Source organism: Squalius cephalus (assembly GCF_949319135.1).
Source record: "Squalius cephalus genome assembly, chromosome: 5".
Classification (NCBI taxonomy): Eukaryota; Metazoa; Chordata; class Actinopteri; order Cypriniformes; family Leuciscidae; genus Squalius; species Squalius cephalus.
This window is the reverse complement of record NC_137126.1, coordinates 22,946,518-22,968,729: the sequence shown is the minus strand read 5'-3', so window position 1 is coordinate 22,968,729 and position 22,212 is coordinate 22,946,518. Positions and strand designations below refer to the sequence as shown.

The following is a 22,212-nucleotide window of genomic DNA, read 5'->3' as shown; positions in this document are numbered from 1 at the left end:
AATTGAAAACCCCTGAACTGATCTGCATAATTTATATAATTGTATATTAATTCAATTCTATTTCTATTGGACTGTTAATGCAGCTGACAAATAGGGCTGTGTTGAAAAAATCGATTCACCGATTCTGAATCGATTTTCATATTAATTTCTAAAGATCGATCCGTAACTCAGAGGATCGATTTTCCCCGTGAACTTTAACTTTCCGCGTCATTGAATTCACGCATGCGCGCGATGTGGAAGGACATTAAAACAACGTCAGTAACGTTAAGCAAGCGGTTGCTTTGAAAACTCCAGAAACGCTCAAAGCTGCGATCTGGCACCATTTCGGGTTCAGAAGCAATGCAGAGAACGAGCTTGACAAAAGCAAAGGTTTTGTAAGTTCAAATTTTATTTACAATAGAGATGCGCGGTTGGCGGTTACAGCCGCGGACTCCGCGGATAAACTCGGGCTGATGACGTGACGAAAAATTATATTTTCGGATGGGTGGCGGGCGGTTAACCAATCAAATAAAAAATATATGCATACATTAAGCGGATGGCGGGCGGGTGCTGTTTTGAAAATTGGTCAAAAACGTTGGTGCGGACCAAGCGGCAACATTCTGATCTGAAAAATGAAGCCTACCCGGAAGTGCGAAAAACTGCAATACATCGAAAATCCGCTAGGGGCAGGTCCCAAAAGGGAGCAAAAGTCCATAGCCCCCATGTTAAAATGTCCGTTTTCACAGCATAAATTCATGTTTTTACAGGTTGGTCCCATGGACTTTTATTGTATTTTTCGATAGGTTCCGAGTGCCTGACAACTGTGAGGGGGGTGAATTTTTTTCTAACTCGTTAGTTTAGATCATATTTAGTTATAAAATATATGACAATAAGGGCGTGGTTAACTTTGATTGACAGCTTGATTGACAGCTGACAAGGCAGCGCCACGGAGAATGACAACAAGAAGCGCCATTTTTTAATACAGTTGATATATAATACTACTGTTTCTGTATCATGAAATGTAGTTTTAAGAGTTTTTCAGGCGAGAATGTAGTTGTTTAAAGCTCAAATCTGTGGTTTATTTAAAGATTTATGAAAATTTTATCCAGTTGATCCAGCGATGACCGGGCGCTCGGCGCGATGTACCCCGCCTGGAGCAGTCTTTCATCGGCTTGACGTTCTGAGGTTTGCCGCCAATGCCGCGGACTCTGGCGTCTCTGTAGTGGTTAAACATGAGATATAATTCATCTTGTGTATATCTAACGGGCGATTTTTGGTCTCGTGAATCTATATTTTTTTCCCAGGGCAATCGTTTTGGCTGAGGGGAAGTTTCATAACTTTATAAGCTATTTAACTTTACCGATGTATGGTTAGACTCGCGCTGACTTTGTATGTTTGACTGAATTGTTTGCTTTATTTGTATAGCTTCTTATACCTTTTACTTATACTTTTAAAATGGCTAACATTGATAAAACTGAAATTTAACAAAAAGAGACTGGGTTGAGTTTTTGTCATTTTAAATTTTAATACAACGAAGATGATATGTAATGTTGTTTACTGCAAAATCTGTTGTTTAGTACAAATGCACATATTGCCTGGACCATAGAATGTTTAATATTTTTATATTATATTTAAAATGAAAAGAGGCAGGTTTGTGTTTTATATATATATATTTTTCATAAATAGGCAAACGTTATGTGCAGTTGAATATAATCAGTATGCGTTGCCTGAACCACATTTGTGTGGCTATAATGTTTAAGATTTCTTTAAATGAAAACGAAAAGAGTTAGTATGGTGTTTTATAACATATTTCGTTGCCTGAAATATACACAGAGATAACCGGGGTAGCAGAGTGAGCTGAGTGACGTGCGCTGCGTTAGAAGGTGGGCGGGGTTAGGATTTCCCAAGATGGCGCCGCCCATACCCCCCATAAACGGCTTCAAACCCGTTCTTCAGAAAGTCTATGGGTGACGTCACAGACGCTTTGTCCATATTTTTTACAGTCTATGGTGCGGACGGATGAGTTTTGTGATGCGGTTGAAATAATAGCCCATCCGCGCATCTCGTTGTCTGTTTACTGTGAAGCCAGTAACCAACAATCTGTTTACATTTGCACTGGCTTAGAACAAATGTGTTCTAAATGTTGATCATTAAAATAAAAAATAAAGGTGCATTTGCATCTGAACTGTAGCAGCTTTTTGGAAAATTCTTAATGTCATTTTTAATATTAGGCCTACATCAGGTTCGCGTCTAAATAATCGGTCTACTGCTGCTGATGTACCTCTGCGTCCTCGGTCGTCTACACCAGTGCAAGTTTGTGAAAGCAGTTGTATCAACACTCTGGAAGGGGGATTGTTCTTTACAACCACCAATACTCCATTAATTTGCAGTTGAATGTCTATAATAATAGTATCAATATGTTGCATAACTACAGTCCTGTAATTCAGGTAACAGCTGGAAAAAAATGCTTTTTTCAAAAACCATTATCTAAATCTCGAAGATCGGATCGGATCGGATCGAATCGAATAATGATAATCGATTCAAGATCTTGAGAATCGGAATCGAATCGATTCTTGAAATTTGAATCGAAACCCAGCCCTACTGACAAACATACCTTCTTACACAATCCCAAGCCCTTTCCAGCACTGTGACTGGGAAACTTTGTACCCGTTGACTTAAGCAAACAGAGCATGTGTTATTTTAGATAGGGGGACCTAGTTGTGAGCTTTTGCCATTTCTAATTTTGTCATTGTGTAATCCCCTAAACCGCATTAGTCACAACAGATTTATGTGAGTAACATGTCATACATCTGAGACTGTTTTTTTTTTCTAGATGTTAATTAGACTTCATGCCATTGTCTCCTTTTTAGCATCTTATAATTCTCGTTCCCTGAGTCAAGATTAGAAACCTTTTAGAGTTTACTTTTTTGCTGCAGTAAAACATTTTCCATTCCCATCTTTACAGGTTATACTGTCTGTCACTATTGTCTGCTTTGTCTGCCAAGTCTGGAAAATCGGAAATCATAACTCTTTATATGTGACCCTGGACCACAAAACCAGTCACATAGGTCAATGTTTTGAAATTGAATTTTGAAATCACCAAAAAGCTGAATAAAGAAGCTTTCCATTGATGTATGGTTTGTTAGGATAGGACATTTTTTTAGGATATTTGACCAAGATACAACTATTTGAAAACCTGGAATCTAAGGGTGCAAAAAAATCGAAACATTGAGAAAATCGCCTTTAAAGTTGTCCATTTATGTTCGTGATTGTGTTGCATTTACTCACAAAAATAAATGTTTTATACATTAACGGCAGAAAATTGACTAAATATCTTCAAGGAACATGATCTTCACTTAATATCCTAATGATTTTTGGCATAAAAGAAAAATTGATAATTTTGACCCATACAATGTATTGTTGGCTATTGCCACAAATATACCCGTGTGACTTGTGACTGGGTTTGTGATCCAGGGTCACATGAAAAATAGGGCAAATTAAGTGTTGTTGTCATAATTCCATTCACTGACAAAGTTATTTTAATTTACTATACAACGTAATTTTAAGACAAGTCAATCCACTCGGTGCCCGTCTTAATGCCTCTGGCCAGCTATTTTCTGTGTTGCTAACAGGCATACTTTAATGGAACCCTCCAAAACTGGTTTATCAAGATTACTTTTCAATAATATACAGCAGCGTTCATAAGTTTGGGCTCAGTAGGGTTGTTTTTTTTTTAAAGAAGTTAATACTTTTATTTAGCACCAATGCATTACATTAATCAAAAGTGACAGCAAAGACATTTATATTGTTAAAGATTTTCATTATAAATAAATGCTGTTCTTTTGAACTTTACATTCATCAAAGAATACTAAAAAAATCATCAAAAAATCACAAAAATATTAAGAAGTTTTAATAAGAACTGTTTTCAACATTAATAAAACTTTTTTTTTTCAGCAAATCAGAATATTAGAATGATTTCTGAAAGATCATGTGATACTGAAGACTGGAGTAATGATGCTGAAAATTCAGCTTCGCCATCACAGGAATAAATTACATTTTAAAATATATTTAAAATAAATTAAGTAGAAACAGCACACAGACACTATATGTTTTGTACAGGTAATGGGTTCAAAACAATCAGAAAAATAGGTGAAAAGTCATGGAAGATAATGTTAACCTCTGTGCCTCAGTCCAGTTATTTATCTGACAGTAAACTACCAGACCAAATAGATATTTTTTGGTCCATTGCTTTGTTCCTTCCCCAGCTGAAGCAATATTATCCCACAGTGTGTTCTAGTTTCGCTGTCAGAGCACTCACCTCAAGAGTGTGTGTTTTTTTAAATGCACAGTTTGTTAAACTGTTCAAGCAACATATTAGTCAAAGCTGTTTATTAGGAGTCATTGCCAGATTGGAGCAGAGCTTTGAATGTTTCTTTCATTGTGAACCCCTGCAGCCTAACAATCACAGGAAAGTGTCTCCTGAATGCTGTAAACAGTCAGATCTCTTTTAGACAGTGTAACAGACGGCTGCATTGTTTGGTAGAGAGCAGCGGGGACAGGGAGAGGTGTGCACAACGGCCGGATACTCCTCTTCTGATCTGGGCTGCCACATATCCTGATACAGCAACACTCATTCATTTTCATTGTAAAAGGTGCACTACATTTTTTTTTTTTTTTTTTCAGATTAAACAGATAATCCACCCAAAAACATTTTCATGTACTCACCTTACACCCTCATGTCGTTATGACTTTCTTTCTTGTGCGAAACACAGAAGAAGATATTTTGAAGAATGTTGGTAACCAAACAGTTTCAGTTCCCATTGACTTCATTGTATGGGCAGAAAATATAATGAAAGTCAATGGGAACTGAAACTGTTTGGTTACAACATTCTTCAAAATATCTAATTTAGTGACAAAATTTTGCGCTTAAATAAATAAATACTTGTTTTGACAAATACGTTTTTACCTTTTCTGGTACTGTAGTCTAATAAACATCTTTCTTCAGAACATATTTTTGAACACATCATTTTAAAAAAAATAATAATAGTGGTCACGACCTAGAATAGTGTTGTCCTTTCTTATAGGGTCTGATGGCAGAGGGAAAAAAACTGTTAAATGTGAATAATAAACTAAACCTTATAATGTTTGTATTTAGGGACCGAAAAATTGTTGTTGTTTACTTTTGTACGTTAAACATAGTTTGCTGAGTTTGGTGAACTGAAACAAATCCAGTTAAGAACCACTGCTCTGTAGTGTAGTAGATGTTTTACCATTGTCAGAATGGCTGGAGGGGCTTTAAAAGCTTGAAATGACTTATTTTATGACACAGCTTAATAATGAGTTCATTAATCATGGGTGACAAATTGATCTGCAAGTAGGGCATTTAATCAATGGTATGGTAACTGAACTGTTTCACTGATTCTTTATCAGTGCTGTTCATTTAAAGTTAAAGACCTCTGTCATATTAACAAGTGAAATATAAAGTCAAGTCACCTTTATTTATATAGCGCTGTATAGAATGCAGTTTGTTTCAATGCAGCTTTACAGTGATAACAGCAAAATATACAGTGATGCAAACAGTGTTCAATTCAGCTGTAAAACAGCTGTAAAATAAAATAATGTCATTAGATATGCTTCCATCCAAAGTTGCAAAATTAACTGATGCGCAAAATTGGAATATCGCATTAAAACATTTGCGAATAAAGCACCGTTTCCATCCATTGAGTCGAAGAGAACACAATCGTCAGTTCCTGATAAAGTGGTGTTAAATATCACTAAGAAACATGAAAGTTGCTGCAGTAGGAGAAGCCACTGTATAAACTAATTTCGTATAGCAATAATAAATGACTTGCGTCTCAGAGCGCTCAGGCGAAACAAAATAAAGTTATCTTGCTTGAGGTGCTTCGGATGCCTGCTGTTTGAGAACATAGTCGTGTAAAACAGTTCTGGAAGAGAATTATACCGAACTACTTTGACGACGGACCTGAGCAATGACCAGAATGACCAAACCGGCATGTCAGATGCTGTTCAGCAAGTTCGGTCTACTGGTTGGTCCAGTTATGCCGTCCCATCTCAAAAGTCACATGTCTTTTTTGATGCGCATAAAGGAGTTTATTGTGCATGTTTTCTTATATAAAAAGTTTATCCGACTCAATTGAGCACATATGTTTTTTTTATGCTAATTTTTAGAATTTATGCGCATTTTGGCGTTTCCATCCAGCGTATTTTTTTAATGTGAATGATGAAAATGTGGATGGAAATATAGCTACTGTTCAGCTGAAGTCAGTTTAGTTTTAATTCAGTTCCGTTGTAAAGACTATCAATTATTAAATTAGTTAATTTCACCTATAAAGCAGTTCTGCAGAAAACAGTGATGTCATCATCCAACTCAGTTTAGTTCTCATCCAATAGTGTCAGTGCAGAGAAATTAATAATATTGATGAATATTAAGTGTCGCCATTTAAGCAAGCCAGTGGTGACAGTGGCAAGGAACCCAAACTCCATCAGGTGATATAATATAAACATGTTTTTTGCTTTGAAAGGCACAGTTTGCATTGGCAAATGGCCTACTCAGTTTTAGCCTCTTCTATAGCAAGCTGTCATATACACAATGATTGTTTGAAATTTTACTGTTATTCTCCTTTCATATCCATGATATATTGTACTGAATCTGTATGTCACAATCGTGGTTCGATATCACTGATGCAATCTCATGTGCAAGTGTGATTTTAGAGGCACTCTAGCAGATGGGCTGTGTTGAAACAGAGCAGGTTTTGTGGGAGGCTGGGGAATTGCTGACACATGTCTGGGCAGAATGTTTTCTTTGCCATTGTCATGTTGTCTTTAATTAAATCAACCTAAAGAGCTGGATGGACATGCAAGGAATGTCATCTTTTGGCCCATTTAAAGGAAGCATCAAATATCAGAGAACGTTTCTTTGATCAAAAATATCATGATGTAACCCACTACGGGCATAATAAAAGCAAGTACCTCCTCTTTGATTGTGCTGTACCTCAAAATGAACAGAGTGTCCCCGTGACCTCACCTATGACCCCACAACTGACTAACTCTTGACTATGCTAAATTGCCAATGATCTCAGTTAACCCACCCAACTCCAGAGTGACTTAATAGATGATTAACCAAAGGTTTGCAAATAACTGCAAATTTTTGGCATTTTTACTGATTGACTCTCCTCTGTGTATTAGTGTAAGGTGTCTTACCTAACCAGATCTGTTAGTTCTAACGCTGATTATAGTCCCTTATATTTATGCATAGATAACCCATAAATCATTAAACGAGAGTAGTGATTTACTGATATTAAATTGATTTACAGATATTGGATTTTTTTTAAGTGCCCCATCATGCTTTTTCGGATATTATCTTTCATGCCATGTGTTGCATAGCTGTTCGTCAATGTAAAATGCCTGCACTGCTTCTGAGATTAAAACGGTCGATAAATGGAGTTATGTCTAGAAAGAACCGATTCTGAACTGCCTAAAACGAGTCGTCAGTAATTCAATGTAGAATTGAAACAAATTTGCAGCTTCCCGCGAACATCGTCTACTTTGAATCGCACACAAACTCTGTAGTTGTAACTGAGGCCTGGAAGAGGTTGTTTTGTGTTGTCGACATGGCAAGAAGCTTTCTGCTCTGCAAAAGCAAATACACTTTGCACGCACTTCCAAAGGACAATGACTCAGGCTTGAATTGATACTGTAAAACCGACGCGATAGTTACTGTCCGTATCAATGTGTGTACAAGGAAGCCTCTGTAGCTGAAATTCAGATATAGTAAAGCTGTAGACCAATCACAACAGGCTGGGCCATCTGACCAATCAGAGCAGAGTAGGCTCTCGGAAAGGAGGGGTTTAGAGAGAGCGAACCCTTTATCAAACCGTTTCAGACACTGTGAAAAAAGAGGTGATGCTGCAATGTACATTATGAGAAAATTAAAGTGTGTTTTGACCTTGGATGCATGTAATCCTATTGTAATAGACCCCTCGTTCAAAATGGGACCTAAATATAGCATGATCGGGGCACTTTAAATGTATTCTGCTCCATGTTTGTGAGCTGAATGCAGGACACTTAGCTGACAGTTTGTTGGGCAGCTCTACAGGGCCCAACGCCAGATTCCCACTCTGGGAAGAGAAAAGATACGCCAATGTAGGTGCCATGACAATATAGCTTTCTCTGAAAATGTCAAAGGTCACTTGTGTCATCTGGTCACTGACTAGCAACCAGTTTGAAATGTAGTTTCTTGTGCTGAATGATCCAGGTGAATTTCAGTGATTCAGTGATCTGGAAAACTGAACTGAAGTGGCTGCGTGCTTATTGAGACTGCAGGCTAATAAATTAGTCCATAATACAGTAATGCAATTATTATAACTGTATGATTTTCAGTTGTTATTGTACATTAAAAATCAATGTTTAATTCAAATGATAAAATAAATACACATAGATAAGGCGTCTTATGCTCATCAAGGCTTAATTTATTTAATAAAAAATGCAGTAAAAACAGTAAGTGTGACCTGTAGTAACGTATTAACTGTTCATGCCAGAAAAGCCAGTATTTAACATTTGCCCAAAAAGCTGAGAAAACGTATAGGGAGTTTTACACAAGGCAAATAACTGCCATTGAGAGGAATGGAAATACTGACAAATTACTTTATCCAGGCATTACAGACCTTACAGACCTTGGGTTTTGTAAAGAAATTAGAGAATATCACACCAACAGTTTGGTTTCACTTTTTGGGGGAACTGAGATTTTGTCATTTGGGTGTGCTTTAGGGACTTTACATCTGAAATTAATATTAATAATTAAAAAGTGCAGTATATCAGAAAGACAAACTTGATTTTGCTGTTAGATAGGAAGCTCTGTGAGATCTCAGTCATCTATTAAACAGAAGAACTAGTGAATACATTTATATAAGCATGTCCTGATTGCTACATTTTTGCTTCTTTAACAAGTTTAAAAATACCATTGATTCAGGTTTTATGATGCTGAGAAAAATAATTGTTGATGCCCGTAGGCATAATGGTGCATTTGAACTTTTCCTTACATGGTGCAAAGTGTTTATTAATTGATAGTGTTCCTACGTTTAATTTTCTTTAACCCTTCTTTTTCTGTAATTCATTTAAAGATTTAACCTGTAATTTCTAAAGCAGCACACTTTTTTTTCCCAGAAGGAATCTCTGTCTTGGAAGTACATTCAGTATATAATGCATGATAAAGCATGTTACTGTCATTTGAAAGTATTGATTTTATACTGTAGTGAAAAACCTGCTAGTTAAAACATTTAACGTCCATTAGTCTATCAGTCTATTAAGTTTCAGTATGTCGTCTTTGAGTAAGCAGCTGAAACATTAAGCCTTTTGTGTTCAGATGGATGGAGGCCTGTCTGGAGGAGCAGCTGCCTCCTACCACAGAACTGGAGAACGGCTTGAGGAATGGTGTCTACCTTGGCAAACTGGCCAAGTTCTTTGCCCCGCAGCTGGTGACAGAGAAGAAGATTTATGACAGGGACCAATCTCGTTATAAGGTACTGATTTTCTGATGTTTCACTTTTTAAAATTGTTTTTAGCAACTCTTTAGCTTAGCACACAAATGCTGTATGTTACCCTAAGTTCACACAGACACTCCTAAAAAGTACATTTTGTAAGTCACACCTGTTGGTAAATACAGATGTCAGACCCAAACAGTGACTGTGTCTGTGTGAACGGAGCCAGTGTGTTACAGTGCTTCGTCAGGATGTGCCTTTTCCTTAATGCAACACAGACATCCTCACATCCTGAATGTCTCATTCCCATGGGAGGAGAAATAGCAGATTCCGATTGAATTGTGTCCACTGATAGTGTTGTTTATTTGCACATATTGTTTTCAAAGAAATTATGCAAATAATCAGGTAATGATGCAAACACACCCAAAAATGTTGTGCTGAATTCAATTTACATGACACAGCATATGAAAGTGGCATGTTTGTGCTGAAACTAATGACACTTTGTTAGGCACTATTTTAGAGCATTTAGCACCTGGTTAAACTGAATTGTGTGTACATACCATACAAAGTTTTTAAGAAGTTGTAACTTATTTTATGCTCACCAAGGCTGCATTTATTTGATCAAAAATACAGTAAAAACAGTACATTTTGTGAAATATTATTACAATTTAAAACAAGTGTTTTCTATTTTAATAAATTTAAAAATGCAGTTTATTCCTGTGATGACAAAGCTGAATTTTCAGCATCATTACTCCTAGTCATCAGTATCACATGATCCTTCAGAAATCATTATAATATGCTGCTTTACTGCTCAAGAAACTTTTAATGCATACTTGCTGAATAAAAGTATGAAAACAAATCTTACTGACCCCAAACTTTTAAATGGTTGCTCATTACCTCATTTCTGTTGCACATAGAAAACAGAAGGAACAAAGCTTTATATATAATTCAGTTTAAACAATATGTGCAATAATGTGTTACTGTTGTATTTATATATTTATTTGCACTTTTTCCCCAGCACTCAGGACTACATTTCAGACACACAGACAACACTGTGCAGTGGCTCAGAGCCATGGAGTCGGTTGGTTTGCCCAAGGTGAGGCACAAGTACACGCTTTTAAAGAAATACACACACACACACTGACACATATCTTTGCCGTCCTCTCTCTTTGAAGATAACAGTGCATTTTATTCGACTTGCATTCAAAGGAGCGACAAGTTGGAATCAAACTGTGACCTTGGTATTTTTTGAGAAGTTATGTTTCATTGGGAAAACCAATACAAATATTTACTAGCTACTATTATTTATAATACAGCTTTACTTAAGCTTTCACTGTAATAATTACTGCAATATCATCATATCCGATTATACTTTTGAATTATCTAAGCAAGAACACATTATTAATGCATTTTCTGTCGCTATTCCAGAATACTAAGAACATTAGGCTTGTAAGTACTGCATCAATTCAGTCTTCCACGTATCCTGTAGCTTATAGAAACAAACTAATTTGAAGCATACAAGCACTGACACTGCAAGGCAAACTGCACTTTATCTCAGTGTTTGACAGCCCATTTTGTGAATCAGAGTCTGTTTTTGAAGTCCTTCAAACCTAGTGTCCTTTGTTACCTAGCGTACACGGTACCTAAAAGTTCGGTCGATCTGTAAAAATCATTTTAACAGAAGGCTAAAAATTTATATTTTGTAAAATTTTGACGGATTCTCCCAACCACGAAAATGCACAAATTAATTCATCAGTTGATAATGTAACGCACTGAACGTTTCGGTGTGATCGTACTGTTCAAAGGGTTAATTATCGAATGTTAAAAAAAACTATTTTTTTAGTCGTTTGGAAGCTGCATTCAAATCCATTTGACTCAAAAATCTGAGGGGGCATGTGCATAATGCCTCTGAAACTGTGATACAAAACTGTGTCCTGTACACAATGTGTGTCCACTCTGTCAGTTTGGACAGTTTACAGTTACCATTGTTATAAGGTTATTATTGTATATTTACTCATGGTTTGACTTGTTGACTTAAATTAGCATTGGCCCTCTGTTTCACTCAAGGGCAGGAAAACAGTAAGTTTCATCCAAGTATAAAAACTCAGTGCAGTACATTACACAAAGCCACAGAAGTAAACAGGCATCATGTTTACATATACTATATGGGCAAAATTATAGTGTAAGTGCTTTGTTGAACATTTTATTTCAAAACCATTGGCATTAATTGAGAGTTGACCTCCCTGTGCTGCTACAAGGAAGATTTGAACATGTTGAACATGGCTGTAATAGGTTGCTACCGTTCAGACTCGAGCGTAAGTGAGGTCTGGCATTGTTGTTGGGTTTTTGGGGGTCTGATTCACGGTTGCTATTCAGTTCACCCAAAGGTGTTCAGTGGGGTTCCAGTCTGAACTTTGTGCTGGCCAGTTCACAGACTCTTTAAATAATTTCTATATGGATCTTGCTTTGTGCACATGGCCATTGTTGTGTTGGGACAAAAAAAAGCCCTTCCCAAACTCTTGCAATAAAGTTGGCTGCACACAATTCTTTATAATGTCTTCGTGCTGTAGCATTATGATTTGCCTTCATTTGAAAAAAAGAAGAAGAAAGGATTAGTTCACCCAAAAATGAACGTTCTGTAATTATTTACTCACCCTCATGTCGTTCCAAACCTGAATGCATTTCTTTATTCTGTGGAACACAAAAGAAGATATTTTGAAGAATGTTTGGAATCATGCGTTCTTCAAAATAATGGAGGCCATGATGACATGATGAATGCACACTATTTTATGATGTTTTGTTGTATAAATACAATACATAAATAACAGTAGTGTTCACACAAGTTATTTTAAAATGTAACATTATCAATATTTCTGTTTTACTATACCAAATAAATGGAGCTTTGGTGAGCTAAAAAAAAATCTTACCAACCCCAGACTTTTGAACGGTAGTGTACAGTACTTGTAGTGTATTATTTATTCAAAAAAAATATTTTGCCATTTCTCTTTCAGATATTCTATCCTGAGACCACCGATGTATATGATCGCAAGAATATGCCCAAGGTGATCTACTGCATTCATGCACTGAGGTACTATAGACCTTCTATTGTTTCTCTACTCCTCATTCTGTTCTTTCATGCTTTTTAATGTTTACAAGCTGTGGACTAATAAGGTTTGCTTGCTTCATCAGGTTTCATAACCTGAAATTATAAAAATGGCGGTTACTTTGTGGTCATGGTCTCTTGATCTCTCAGTTATGACAGCCGGTTTGTAGAGCATCAGCATGTATGACTGCTGCTTCCTTTTGGCAGCCATTGTCATGGCAATCTCACCACTGAGAAAAGCAGCCGTTTTTGGAGTAATGGTGTGACTAGGGGGTGCCTATAGAGAATCTAAATATCCGTCCTGCTGGTTAACTTCCTGTCTGTCTTAAGTCATTTTTTCCTGTCACTGTTTCCTGACAATTCCTGTCACTATGCTTCAGAGACAAAACTCATTTTCTCACCTCTTCTGTTGTGCTGAGCATCCTCAGATCATTGACTTCCTGAGAGTAGTGCTTTAGGACGTAAACACATCCGTCAAGTTAATGTTTTATGTTTTTATCTGCTTCATGGATAATTCACATTTAAGTTTTTATGGCCTGCCAAGGATTGAATTCTCTGAAGTATGAACTCTGAGGTGTGATCCTGCACTGTTATGATATCAGATTCCCGCCCTCCCTTGCAGGAAGTGTACACTCAGAGATTAGCAGAGGTTTCTGTTTCCTGTTTGTCTGCCACTACTGAAAATGTGCAACGTAAAATCTGAAAGCAATATTTCGTCTGTCCTACTGTAAATGTCTGCCTTTATAATCAAAGCTCATGGGAATATTGATTAGAAATCCACTCTGTGGGTCATTCAGGCATTATATAGAGATTTGTTTTAAAGAACTTTGGCATGTAACTTGTTCCACACTGTTTGTTCTACACACATGAATATGAATAATTGCTGAGGAGAAGTGTGCTTTCACTTTTCTAAACAATCCGACTTAGGATTTTTTATCTGGTAACAATTAAATGGGCAAATAAATACCATTAACTTAAATTACCGTTAAACAGTTTGGGGTCAGTAAGATTTTTTTTTGTAAGAAATGGCAGTTAATGCATTTATAATGTAACAAAAGGTTTCTATTTAAGGTATGCAAGGTTATTGCTCTCTTTTAGGTATTTCCGACTCTTAGGTTAATGCTAATTTATAAATATACTATTGTTCATTGCTTATTTTTTCATTCATTATACACTAACCAAAGTTAATTTATACGAGTTATATATTTTTTTCGACAAGTACACATTACATTTATCAAAAGTGTCAGTAAAGACACTTATAATGATACAAAATAATTCTGTTTCAAATAAATGCTGTTTTTGAACTTTCTGTTTATCAAAGATTCCTGTAAATTTTACTTGTATCATGGTTTCCACAAAAATGTTAAGCAGCACAACTGTTTTCAACATTGATAATATTTTTTTCTTAAACCCCAAATCAGCATATTAGAATGGTTTCTGAAGGATCATGTGACACTGAAGACTGAAGTAATGATGCTGAAAATACAGCTTTGCCATCACAGGAATAAATTACATATTAAAAAATTTATAATATTTCACAATTGTACAGTTTTTATTGTATTTTTGAGCATTGGTGAGCATAAGATAATTATTTCACAATCATAAAAAATACAGACTTTTGAAACTAGTGTACATGAAAGGAGGGACTTGAGTTGTATCATGCAAACAGGGTGGGCTTATCTGCCAAACCGCAATTCAGAACATTAGTGACCACATAGCAACACCCTGACAAACACCCACAAAACCCTATAATTGTAAAGATGAGTTTTCATGGGAAACACTACTTAGATTTTCTCAGAAAATTTCATATAGCATTCAGTTGTTAACGTTTTATTTTATGCTAAGTGATTTATCAGAAAACCATTGAGTGACTGAAAGCGTAGAAAGCCATTCATGGTGAGCCATTTTAAATAGAAAGCCAGGTAATTCATTGGTGTCTTAATGTATGCAAATCATAACTTTTAGTTATTTGGCAGCTAGTGAGCACAGGGGAATGTGTCTAATGAATGACCACAGGAAGGCTTCTTTTATAGTAAATGATTTATAGTGTTTCCTGCTCTCTCGTTCTCTCACTTGTCTTGTGTGTGGGTTGCCTGGCTTCCTCCATTTGCCTTGCACACACTCTTCCTTCCTGACCCTGTTGTTAAGTTGCTCAGTAAGACTAGACATCACTGAGACTGTGCCCAGAGATGCCTCAGACATCATTATATCACCTATACTTCGCATTAGATAGTTGACATATGTATACATTTTTTTTCCCTAGATCATCAGTATTTTAGGGTCAAAATATCTAATATAATAGTATATATGATACAATTATGTTTATATATTATTGTAACAAGGTTTGTGTTCAAGGAAGAAGGAGGTGGGAACCGGCGAACGTTTAACAAAACTTTAATCCAAAAAAATAAACAAACAACAAAACGAAAGTGAAGTGGCAGCCCCTCACAGACGACTGCCACATAAATTAAAACAAAACAAAAACATAAAGTCCCAGGCCTAGTCCTCTCTCGTCCTTCACTGCCGTCACTCGAGGTACGGCTCCTTTCATAATTTGCCACAATTATTTTATATGTAATATATTTATATCAAATATTTTTTCATTATGCATTTATACTTTGATATCCATAAAAGGAAATGTTTGTATCAGTTGGCTCTGAAGAATATAATCAAGCTTGTGACTCATGAGGTATAGTGGCCTGCATCTCTTAAGCCACTTAACCTTTGGCCCTTCTGTAGTTAGGAGGAAAAATTCATACCAGACTGTGTCTATCTCACTGGCTATTGATGTAGGGGTCAAAGGTTAAGGAAAGCACGTTAAGTTTATCTCTCATGCATAAACGTTCAGTTGCACACCACCTTTAATAATTCATTACTCCTCTATTTGTCCTCAGTCAGTGGATAGATAAAAGTTTAATGCAGTTTCCAGCATGTGTTCTACACTTACTGCAGGCTATTTTCCTGTTCCAGAATTAGCATAGTGTCAGACTTAACACAACTGTATACTGCCATCTAGTGGAAGAGAATTGTAGCTACACTTTTGATTTGTAATGGACGGTATTGCAGAGAAAGCTAGTGAAATATTTAAAACAGTGTTTTCCCAACTGGTTTTGGCTTCAGGGCACAACACAGTATCAAACTGAAAACTTGCTTGCTTTAACCTCTTTCTTTTTTATATATTAATTACAATAATTCAAGATGCGGTTTGGACAAACCATGTTTTTCCACATTGTGTGTGAACCTATATGTAATTATTTTTGTTTTCTTGCATATTTTTGTTCTAATTTCGCTGCTTTTACCAAGTAACATAATCATTTTCTTCAAAATATCAAGTTTAATTGTACACATGACCTTTGACATCAACAACAAAACGTATGGGAATTCAAGAAATGCAAAGAGTGCTACTGGGGTAAAAATCTTCATATCTCAGTGCTCTTTGGATAAGGGATAGTTCAATTGGTTCAGAAACATATATGGCCAAGGCACTCAAGGATTAAGAAAATGTCAATGTTGATTTCTCCTCATTTTTAAAAGTTGATCAACCTATTTACTTTGCTATAATGCATGGTTGTATGGGCATACATCCAAGGATAGAAGTTTGTTTGGAATAATTTTTTTTTTTTTTTTAATAAACAATTTTAACTTAATTTTCAACTATGGGATTTAATCCTGCATTTTAAATTTAGTTGCGAGAACTTTTCTTTCCTGACTTAGTAGTTCAGTTAGAGATGTTGCTCCCTCATATTACAGTAAAACCAAGAGAATTGAAGTTGTGTCTCTGCAACAGCCAGTGAACGTGTAGCTGTACTCCAACGCTTAAAAAAAGTCTAGCTGCTTAGTCGTTAATGATGGTTTCACCCTGGCTAAAAGCTGAGATATGTTTCTTACTCAAAGCAGTAGAAAGATTTTAAATATTTCTAATTGTCTTTTTCTTCTACCATTTTGGAGAGAAATGGAAATAAACTGACTTTAATTTTGACTTCCAAATTCATTGTGTAATCCTTAACCCTGCTCTCATGCAGAAATTGCTGTTCTATCTCTGATTTTCTCTCATTCCCTCGCTATATATAGTGCATTTATTTGTTTGGGTATTTGTTTGTTCTTCTTTGTGCAGCTTGTACCTCTACAAATTGGGAATTGCCCCTCAGATCCAGGACCTGTTGGGGAAAGTTGACTTCACAGGTAAACCACAGTCATTCTCATAGATTAATGCCATTTTTACCAGAAAATGCCAATACATTTTTTATTTTCTACCTCAGCTAACCACACTTTTAGAAGAAAAGGTTCTATTTTGAACCTTAAAAGGTTTCAGATGCCTCATACATAGAACCTTTTTGGGATTCCCATCATGGGATCATTTTATGGATTTAGTTTAATTAATTAATTTAGTTTCAATTCATTTTTTAATTTAACTTTATGAATTAAACCGCTTGTAAACACACTTTATCACTAGAAACAACTGAAACAACTTGTTAAACATGAAAGTATTATGCAATCATTTAAGACATTTCTCCTTATATAGAACCATTTTCCCTTAAATAGTTCTTTAAAATCAAGAACCCTAGGGTTCTATATAGAACCCCATTGAACCTTTTTTTTTTTCTTCTACAGTACAGGGCTGGAACCACAGTACGATGATCGTGCAACCTTAATTATACATACTATAGTTGCCATTGTTATTCTAACTATAAACAAATATGGGTTTTTCAAAGGATAATACTTAAACTACCTCAATCGAAAATATGTGGTTTCCTGCAATCTTACATTTGAGTTTTGAAGCATATACTGTAGTGGTGTTCCCTTACAATAACAGAGTTCAAAGCACAGCCACACAATTATATCCATAACTGAAGAGTAGATCCTCTGTCAGCTCAGTTTACAGGACAAGGCAGAAAAGTGCCTCAGGTTTCAATGATAGCGAATGCTCTGCAGAAACGTGGCTGACTGCGTTTGATTAATGAAGGGAATGTTATGACAGGTAATTACCACTTTAGCTCGGTTCAGAGTGTAACTCTTCATCTCATTCATTGTGTTTTGTTAATAGCTATAATGACACCTCATCAGGAAATTGAGTTCAAGTCATAATAATGTGGTCTGTAATGAATTAATGATGGAGATGAAAATACATTTAAGATTATAGCTTGTTGTTTTTGCTGTAATGGTTTGATGTTGACACACTTATTGTGGAATGATTTAAAGTAACAAGGACCTTGATTTGTGTCGACCTGTATGTTGGCAAGACAGCCATTGTTGTTTTTCAAACGCGTTACAGGTGCAGGTCCTGTGAATATGCATGTATAAAATGCCACAGATTAGTAATGTGTCAGTGATAGTAAATAGGCTAGAATTAAAAGATATATGTAAGATACGTAACCTAAATGATGACATTTCATATTCTCATTCCACAGAGGAAGAGATCAGTAACATGAGGAAAGAACTGGAGAAATATGGGATCCAGATGCCCACCTTCAGCAAGATCGGTGGCATCCTGGCCAATGAACTTTCAGTAGATGAAGCTGCATGTGAGTGACTTCATCTGTTTTTTATCTAGTTATATGTTTGTGTAAGTATACATCTGTTTAAATTGCATACCTATTATCCTCATTCTCATGATCGCATGTTTTTGTGTCCTCTTTTTGATTTATATCTGCAGTACACGCTGCTGTCTTTGCCATTAATGAGGCCATAGACAAAGGGCACGCTGAGAACACAATGGCGGCTCTGCAGAACCCTAACGCCTTACTGAGAAACACAAAGAAACCACTGGCCCAGGCCTACCAGGACACACTCAGCAACGCCAAGAGGAGGAAAGAGGACCAGGCCTCGGGACGGGTAAACTAGATATTCATATAAATTTAAAAACACACTTCAGTTCAAAAGTTTGGTGTCAGTCATATTTTTAATGATTTCTTATGCTCACCAAGGCTGCATTTATTTGATCAAAATACAGTAAAAACTGTAATATTGTGAAATATTATTGCAAGTTAAAATAACTGTTATTTTATATTATATTTTAAAATGTAATTTATTCCTGTGATGGCAAAGCTGAATTTTCAGCATCATTACTCCAGTCTTCAGTGTCACATGATCCTTCAGAAATCATTCTAATATGATGATTTGCTGCTCAAGAAACTGTTATTATTATTAACAATGTTGAAAAAAGTTGTGCTGCTTAATAGTTTTGTGGAAACAATGATTTTGTTTATGATTCTTTGATGAATTCATGAAATAAAAAATTAAAAAGAACAGTCTTTATTAGAAATTTAATGTAACAATGAAATCAATGTAATGCATGCTTGCCGAATAAAAGTATTGATTTTGTTTAAAAAAAAATATTAATCCCAAACTTTCCCGTCAAAAACTCCCATCAATTTTTTACATTTTAGATAAAATAGTTTTCTTGCATATAGTCTATAGTTTAACATGCTATTGGTAAAGTGATTTTAGGACAGTTTTAGACAGATCTTTCAGTAGTGAGTTACTATTCCTCAACCTTTAACTGGATAATAGGCAGCAAGAATGATAATGTTTTTACATCTGCATGTCAGGACTAATGTTTTACAAACCCAGTGCAAACCACATTTGTATGAATTAAAACCTGGTTTAAATAGGATTTTTGGAATTATGTGTTGTATAAACAAAACCTTAGTCATACAAAGGCAAACAGTAAAAACTGTGCACACAAGTAAATATCAGAATCTTTTTAACTTAAAGATTAAGCAATAATTTACAAGGAGGACTATTCATAATTTACAGAAAACTTTAGACACGTGTATGCAAATATCTGATTTTTACATGCAAAGCAAATTGGTTTGTGTTTCTTTTTGCAACCTCCTTTCAAACAAGCTCTAGCATTCCTTTAGTTGCAAAATCAGCAGGATTCTGATTAAAAAATAACAGAGAATCAGCCTCGCTTGTTAAATGCTGATGTCTTCTAACACTCCTCACACACTCTGCTGACTCCAGTATCACCTGATCCCCTGATGGTGACTTAATTGAATAGTCATTTTGTTGTGTGTCCACATCTAAGTGGGTAAATGTTGTATTAGGCTTTTTATTTTTTTTCATTTAATTTTCAAACTGCTGTTAAAATCTTTGCTCAAGGGCACAAGGCCCCTGATTATCCTGTTTTTATTTTTGTTTTTGTTTTTTTAATCTCTTTTAAAAAAAGTCTTGTTGTGACATATTGTATGTGTGTTTAGCGCTCGTCTGTTGCAACTGAAGAGAGAGATGTGTATGAAGAATTACTGACCCAGCAAGAGATCCAGAGCAGTGTAGACCTCGTGAACAGTAAGTGTGGGACATTAATCAGGAAAGTGGGCTGAGACCACATATAAAATAATGTTTATTGTTTTTGTTGTTGTTGTTGTGAAGATTAATACTGGAAATAAATATTTTAGTTTAGTTTTTAAATTGCAAAAAAATAATAAAACAATGCAAAGTTATGTCTTAAAATCTAGGTGAAATATTTCAAATTCAACACTATTTGTCTGCAGCGTTTCATTCAAATTGTTATGCTAACAGTATGATTTGCAATATAAAAATTGCATTTTCATTAGCAGTGTTATTTTAGTATTATTTATATACAATTATTTGTTATTTTAAACTAGCTTTTATTTTTCTATTTTTGTTTTTTATTTAAATTTTAGGTTTTGTAATTCTGTTATATGCTTTTTTCCTTTTTATACATATAATAAATGTAAGTTGAAGAACTAAAAATACTAAAACTAAAATACAAATTATATATATATGTGTGTGTGTGTGTGTGTGTGTGTGTGTGTGTGTGTGTGTGTGTGTGTGTGTGTGTGTATTTTTAGTTCTTCAACTTAAATGTATTTGTTTTGGTTTGTTGCCAAGGCAATGTTTCTCATTAAGTTTAAATTTTTTACGTTTTTCATCTAATTTTTATAATTTATTTTATTTCAGCTTTCAATTACCAAAAACATTTTTAAACGTTTTAGTTTAAGTTAACAATAACAACACTCTTTATTAGTAGCCTCAGACCACTTTGGACTCATGATACAGTATATTGCTCATTCTGTAGCTTTTTATTGTTTGCTTCTCATGATTTCAAATTTAGGGGATATTTTCATCCATGGAAATATAGCAATGAATTTTTACTGTATGGCATAGTAGGCTGCTTTGAAAATATTCTTGAGATTCTCTGAAGTGAATATAATGTAATGTAAATGTTATGTACAGTAATAATGATTTTCTCTCTCTAGCATCAGCAGCTATTCAGCAAGTAAGCCAGGCTCTTGATGCTGAGGATCAGAAAGCCCTACTGGCCAGCCTTCGGTTGCCTGCACTTGGTCTTGTAGGAGTCCTTGATGACAACTCCTGCTTTTACCTGGAGCACTTCACGTCCTACAGGAAGCATAAAGTTAAGGTACTGAAGCAGATTATCTATATCAGTTGAAATTACTCTTGATTTTGGGTCAAATTAATTTGATGAGCATGTTTATGACATCTGTATGTAGGATGCTGGTGCGGGTGCTCAGCTGGAGAGAGAAGAGATTCAGAGGGTCATCACTTCCTGTAATGAGTTTGCAGAGGCCGAGAAACGAAGTATGTTGCACACATACATTTGCCCTTGACTGGCTGATAACGTATAGACTTGAGTGTAGTGTAGATCCTCTGTAGATTATTAAGCTCTCTATGTCACCATTGTTGGTTTAGATGGTGTTACAATAAAAGTTAAATTAACAATAACGTGAATGGCTTTCTTAATGGATCAACATATAGTTTTGAGTTCATTCATTTTGAGTGCCATAGAACAAATAATTCTGAGCCAATAGCCTCATGGGCAGCATGCCGACATGTAGTGCAGTTGCGCTTCGGGCAACCCGAGTTCGAGTGCCAGCTCGTGGTCCTTTCTCTGTCTCTCCCACTTCGCTTCCTGTCCTCTCTCCAGCTATACTATCAAAATAAATAAGTAATTGAATAAATAAAAACAAATAATTTATATCAATTTTTTGCTTAAACGCTAAAAACTGAAATTCAATTGATACAAGTGAATTTATTAAAGGAGACATATCATGCTTTTAAATCGTTCCTTTTTACATATAAATCATACATTTGTAGTCTATATAAAGCGGAACTGCAATGCTTGGGTCTGAATTCCTCATTATTATAGCTCCACAGGCCCCTTTTCTACCCCTTTTCTGATGTGCGTCTGAGAGCAACTCGTTTTAGTGCGGTCTCTTTAAATACAATTGAGACACTTCATACCCCGCCCCCTCTCCAGGATGCAGAGGTGACACTCGGTTCAACTCCACCCCGTTCGGCCATTTTTGTAGTTTGATAGCAGAGATACGATTATCTAGCGGCACAGAAACTTTTTATTCACACGTTATTAACAAAATGTCAACAACGGAAGACTTGTCCAGCCAGCCTTACATGTTCGAGCCAGAGTCGGAGTCGGAGCGAGATGAAAATGAAGACGACGAACCTGCAGAACAACGTCTTCATATGGATGTATCGCAATGGTGTGTTACTGTATTTACACATGAAACTTTGGTCTTCCGACCTTTTACCACCGTGTCGATTTATTTTGATTAATATGTGCGAGGGAGACAGCGTCTAGTTTGGAGATGGTGTCTTGTTTACATTTTCGCCTGGCTCCGAAGAGAG

General features: G+C 35.7%; 1 protein-coding gene across 1 annotated transcript in view; it reads left to right on the top strand.

Annotated features, from left to right (window-relative positions):
- The window catches only part of iqgap2 (IQ motif containing GTPase activating protein 2), a 58,074-nt gene that overhangs the window by 12,166 nt on the left and 23,696 nt on the right, over positions 1 to 22,212 (top strand). Inside the window, exons 3-11 of the mRNA XM_079871963.1 lie at positions 9,362 to 9,518; positions 10,495 to 10,572; positions 12,488 to 12,564; positions 16,694 to 16,761; positions 17,988 to 18,101; positions 18,233 to 18,411; positions 19,782 to 19,869; positions 20,805 to 20,968; positions 21,060 to 21,147. Of these exons, the coding sequence (XP_079728089.1) occupies positions 9,362 to 9,518; positions 10,495 to 10,572; positions 12,488 to 12,564; positions 16,694 to 16,761; positions 17,988 to 18,101; positions 18,233 to 18,411; positions 19,782 to 19,869; positions 20,805 to 20,968; positions 21,060 to 21,147 (1,013 nt within the window). The remainder of the gene's footprint in view (positions 1 to 9,361; positions 9,519 to 10,494; positions 10,573 to 12,487; positions 12,565 to 16,693; positions 16,762 to 17,987; positions 18,102 to 18,232; positions 18,412 to 19,781; positions 19,870 to 20,804; positions 20,969 to 21,059; positions 21,148 to 22,212) is intronic.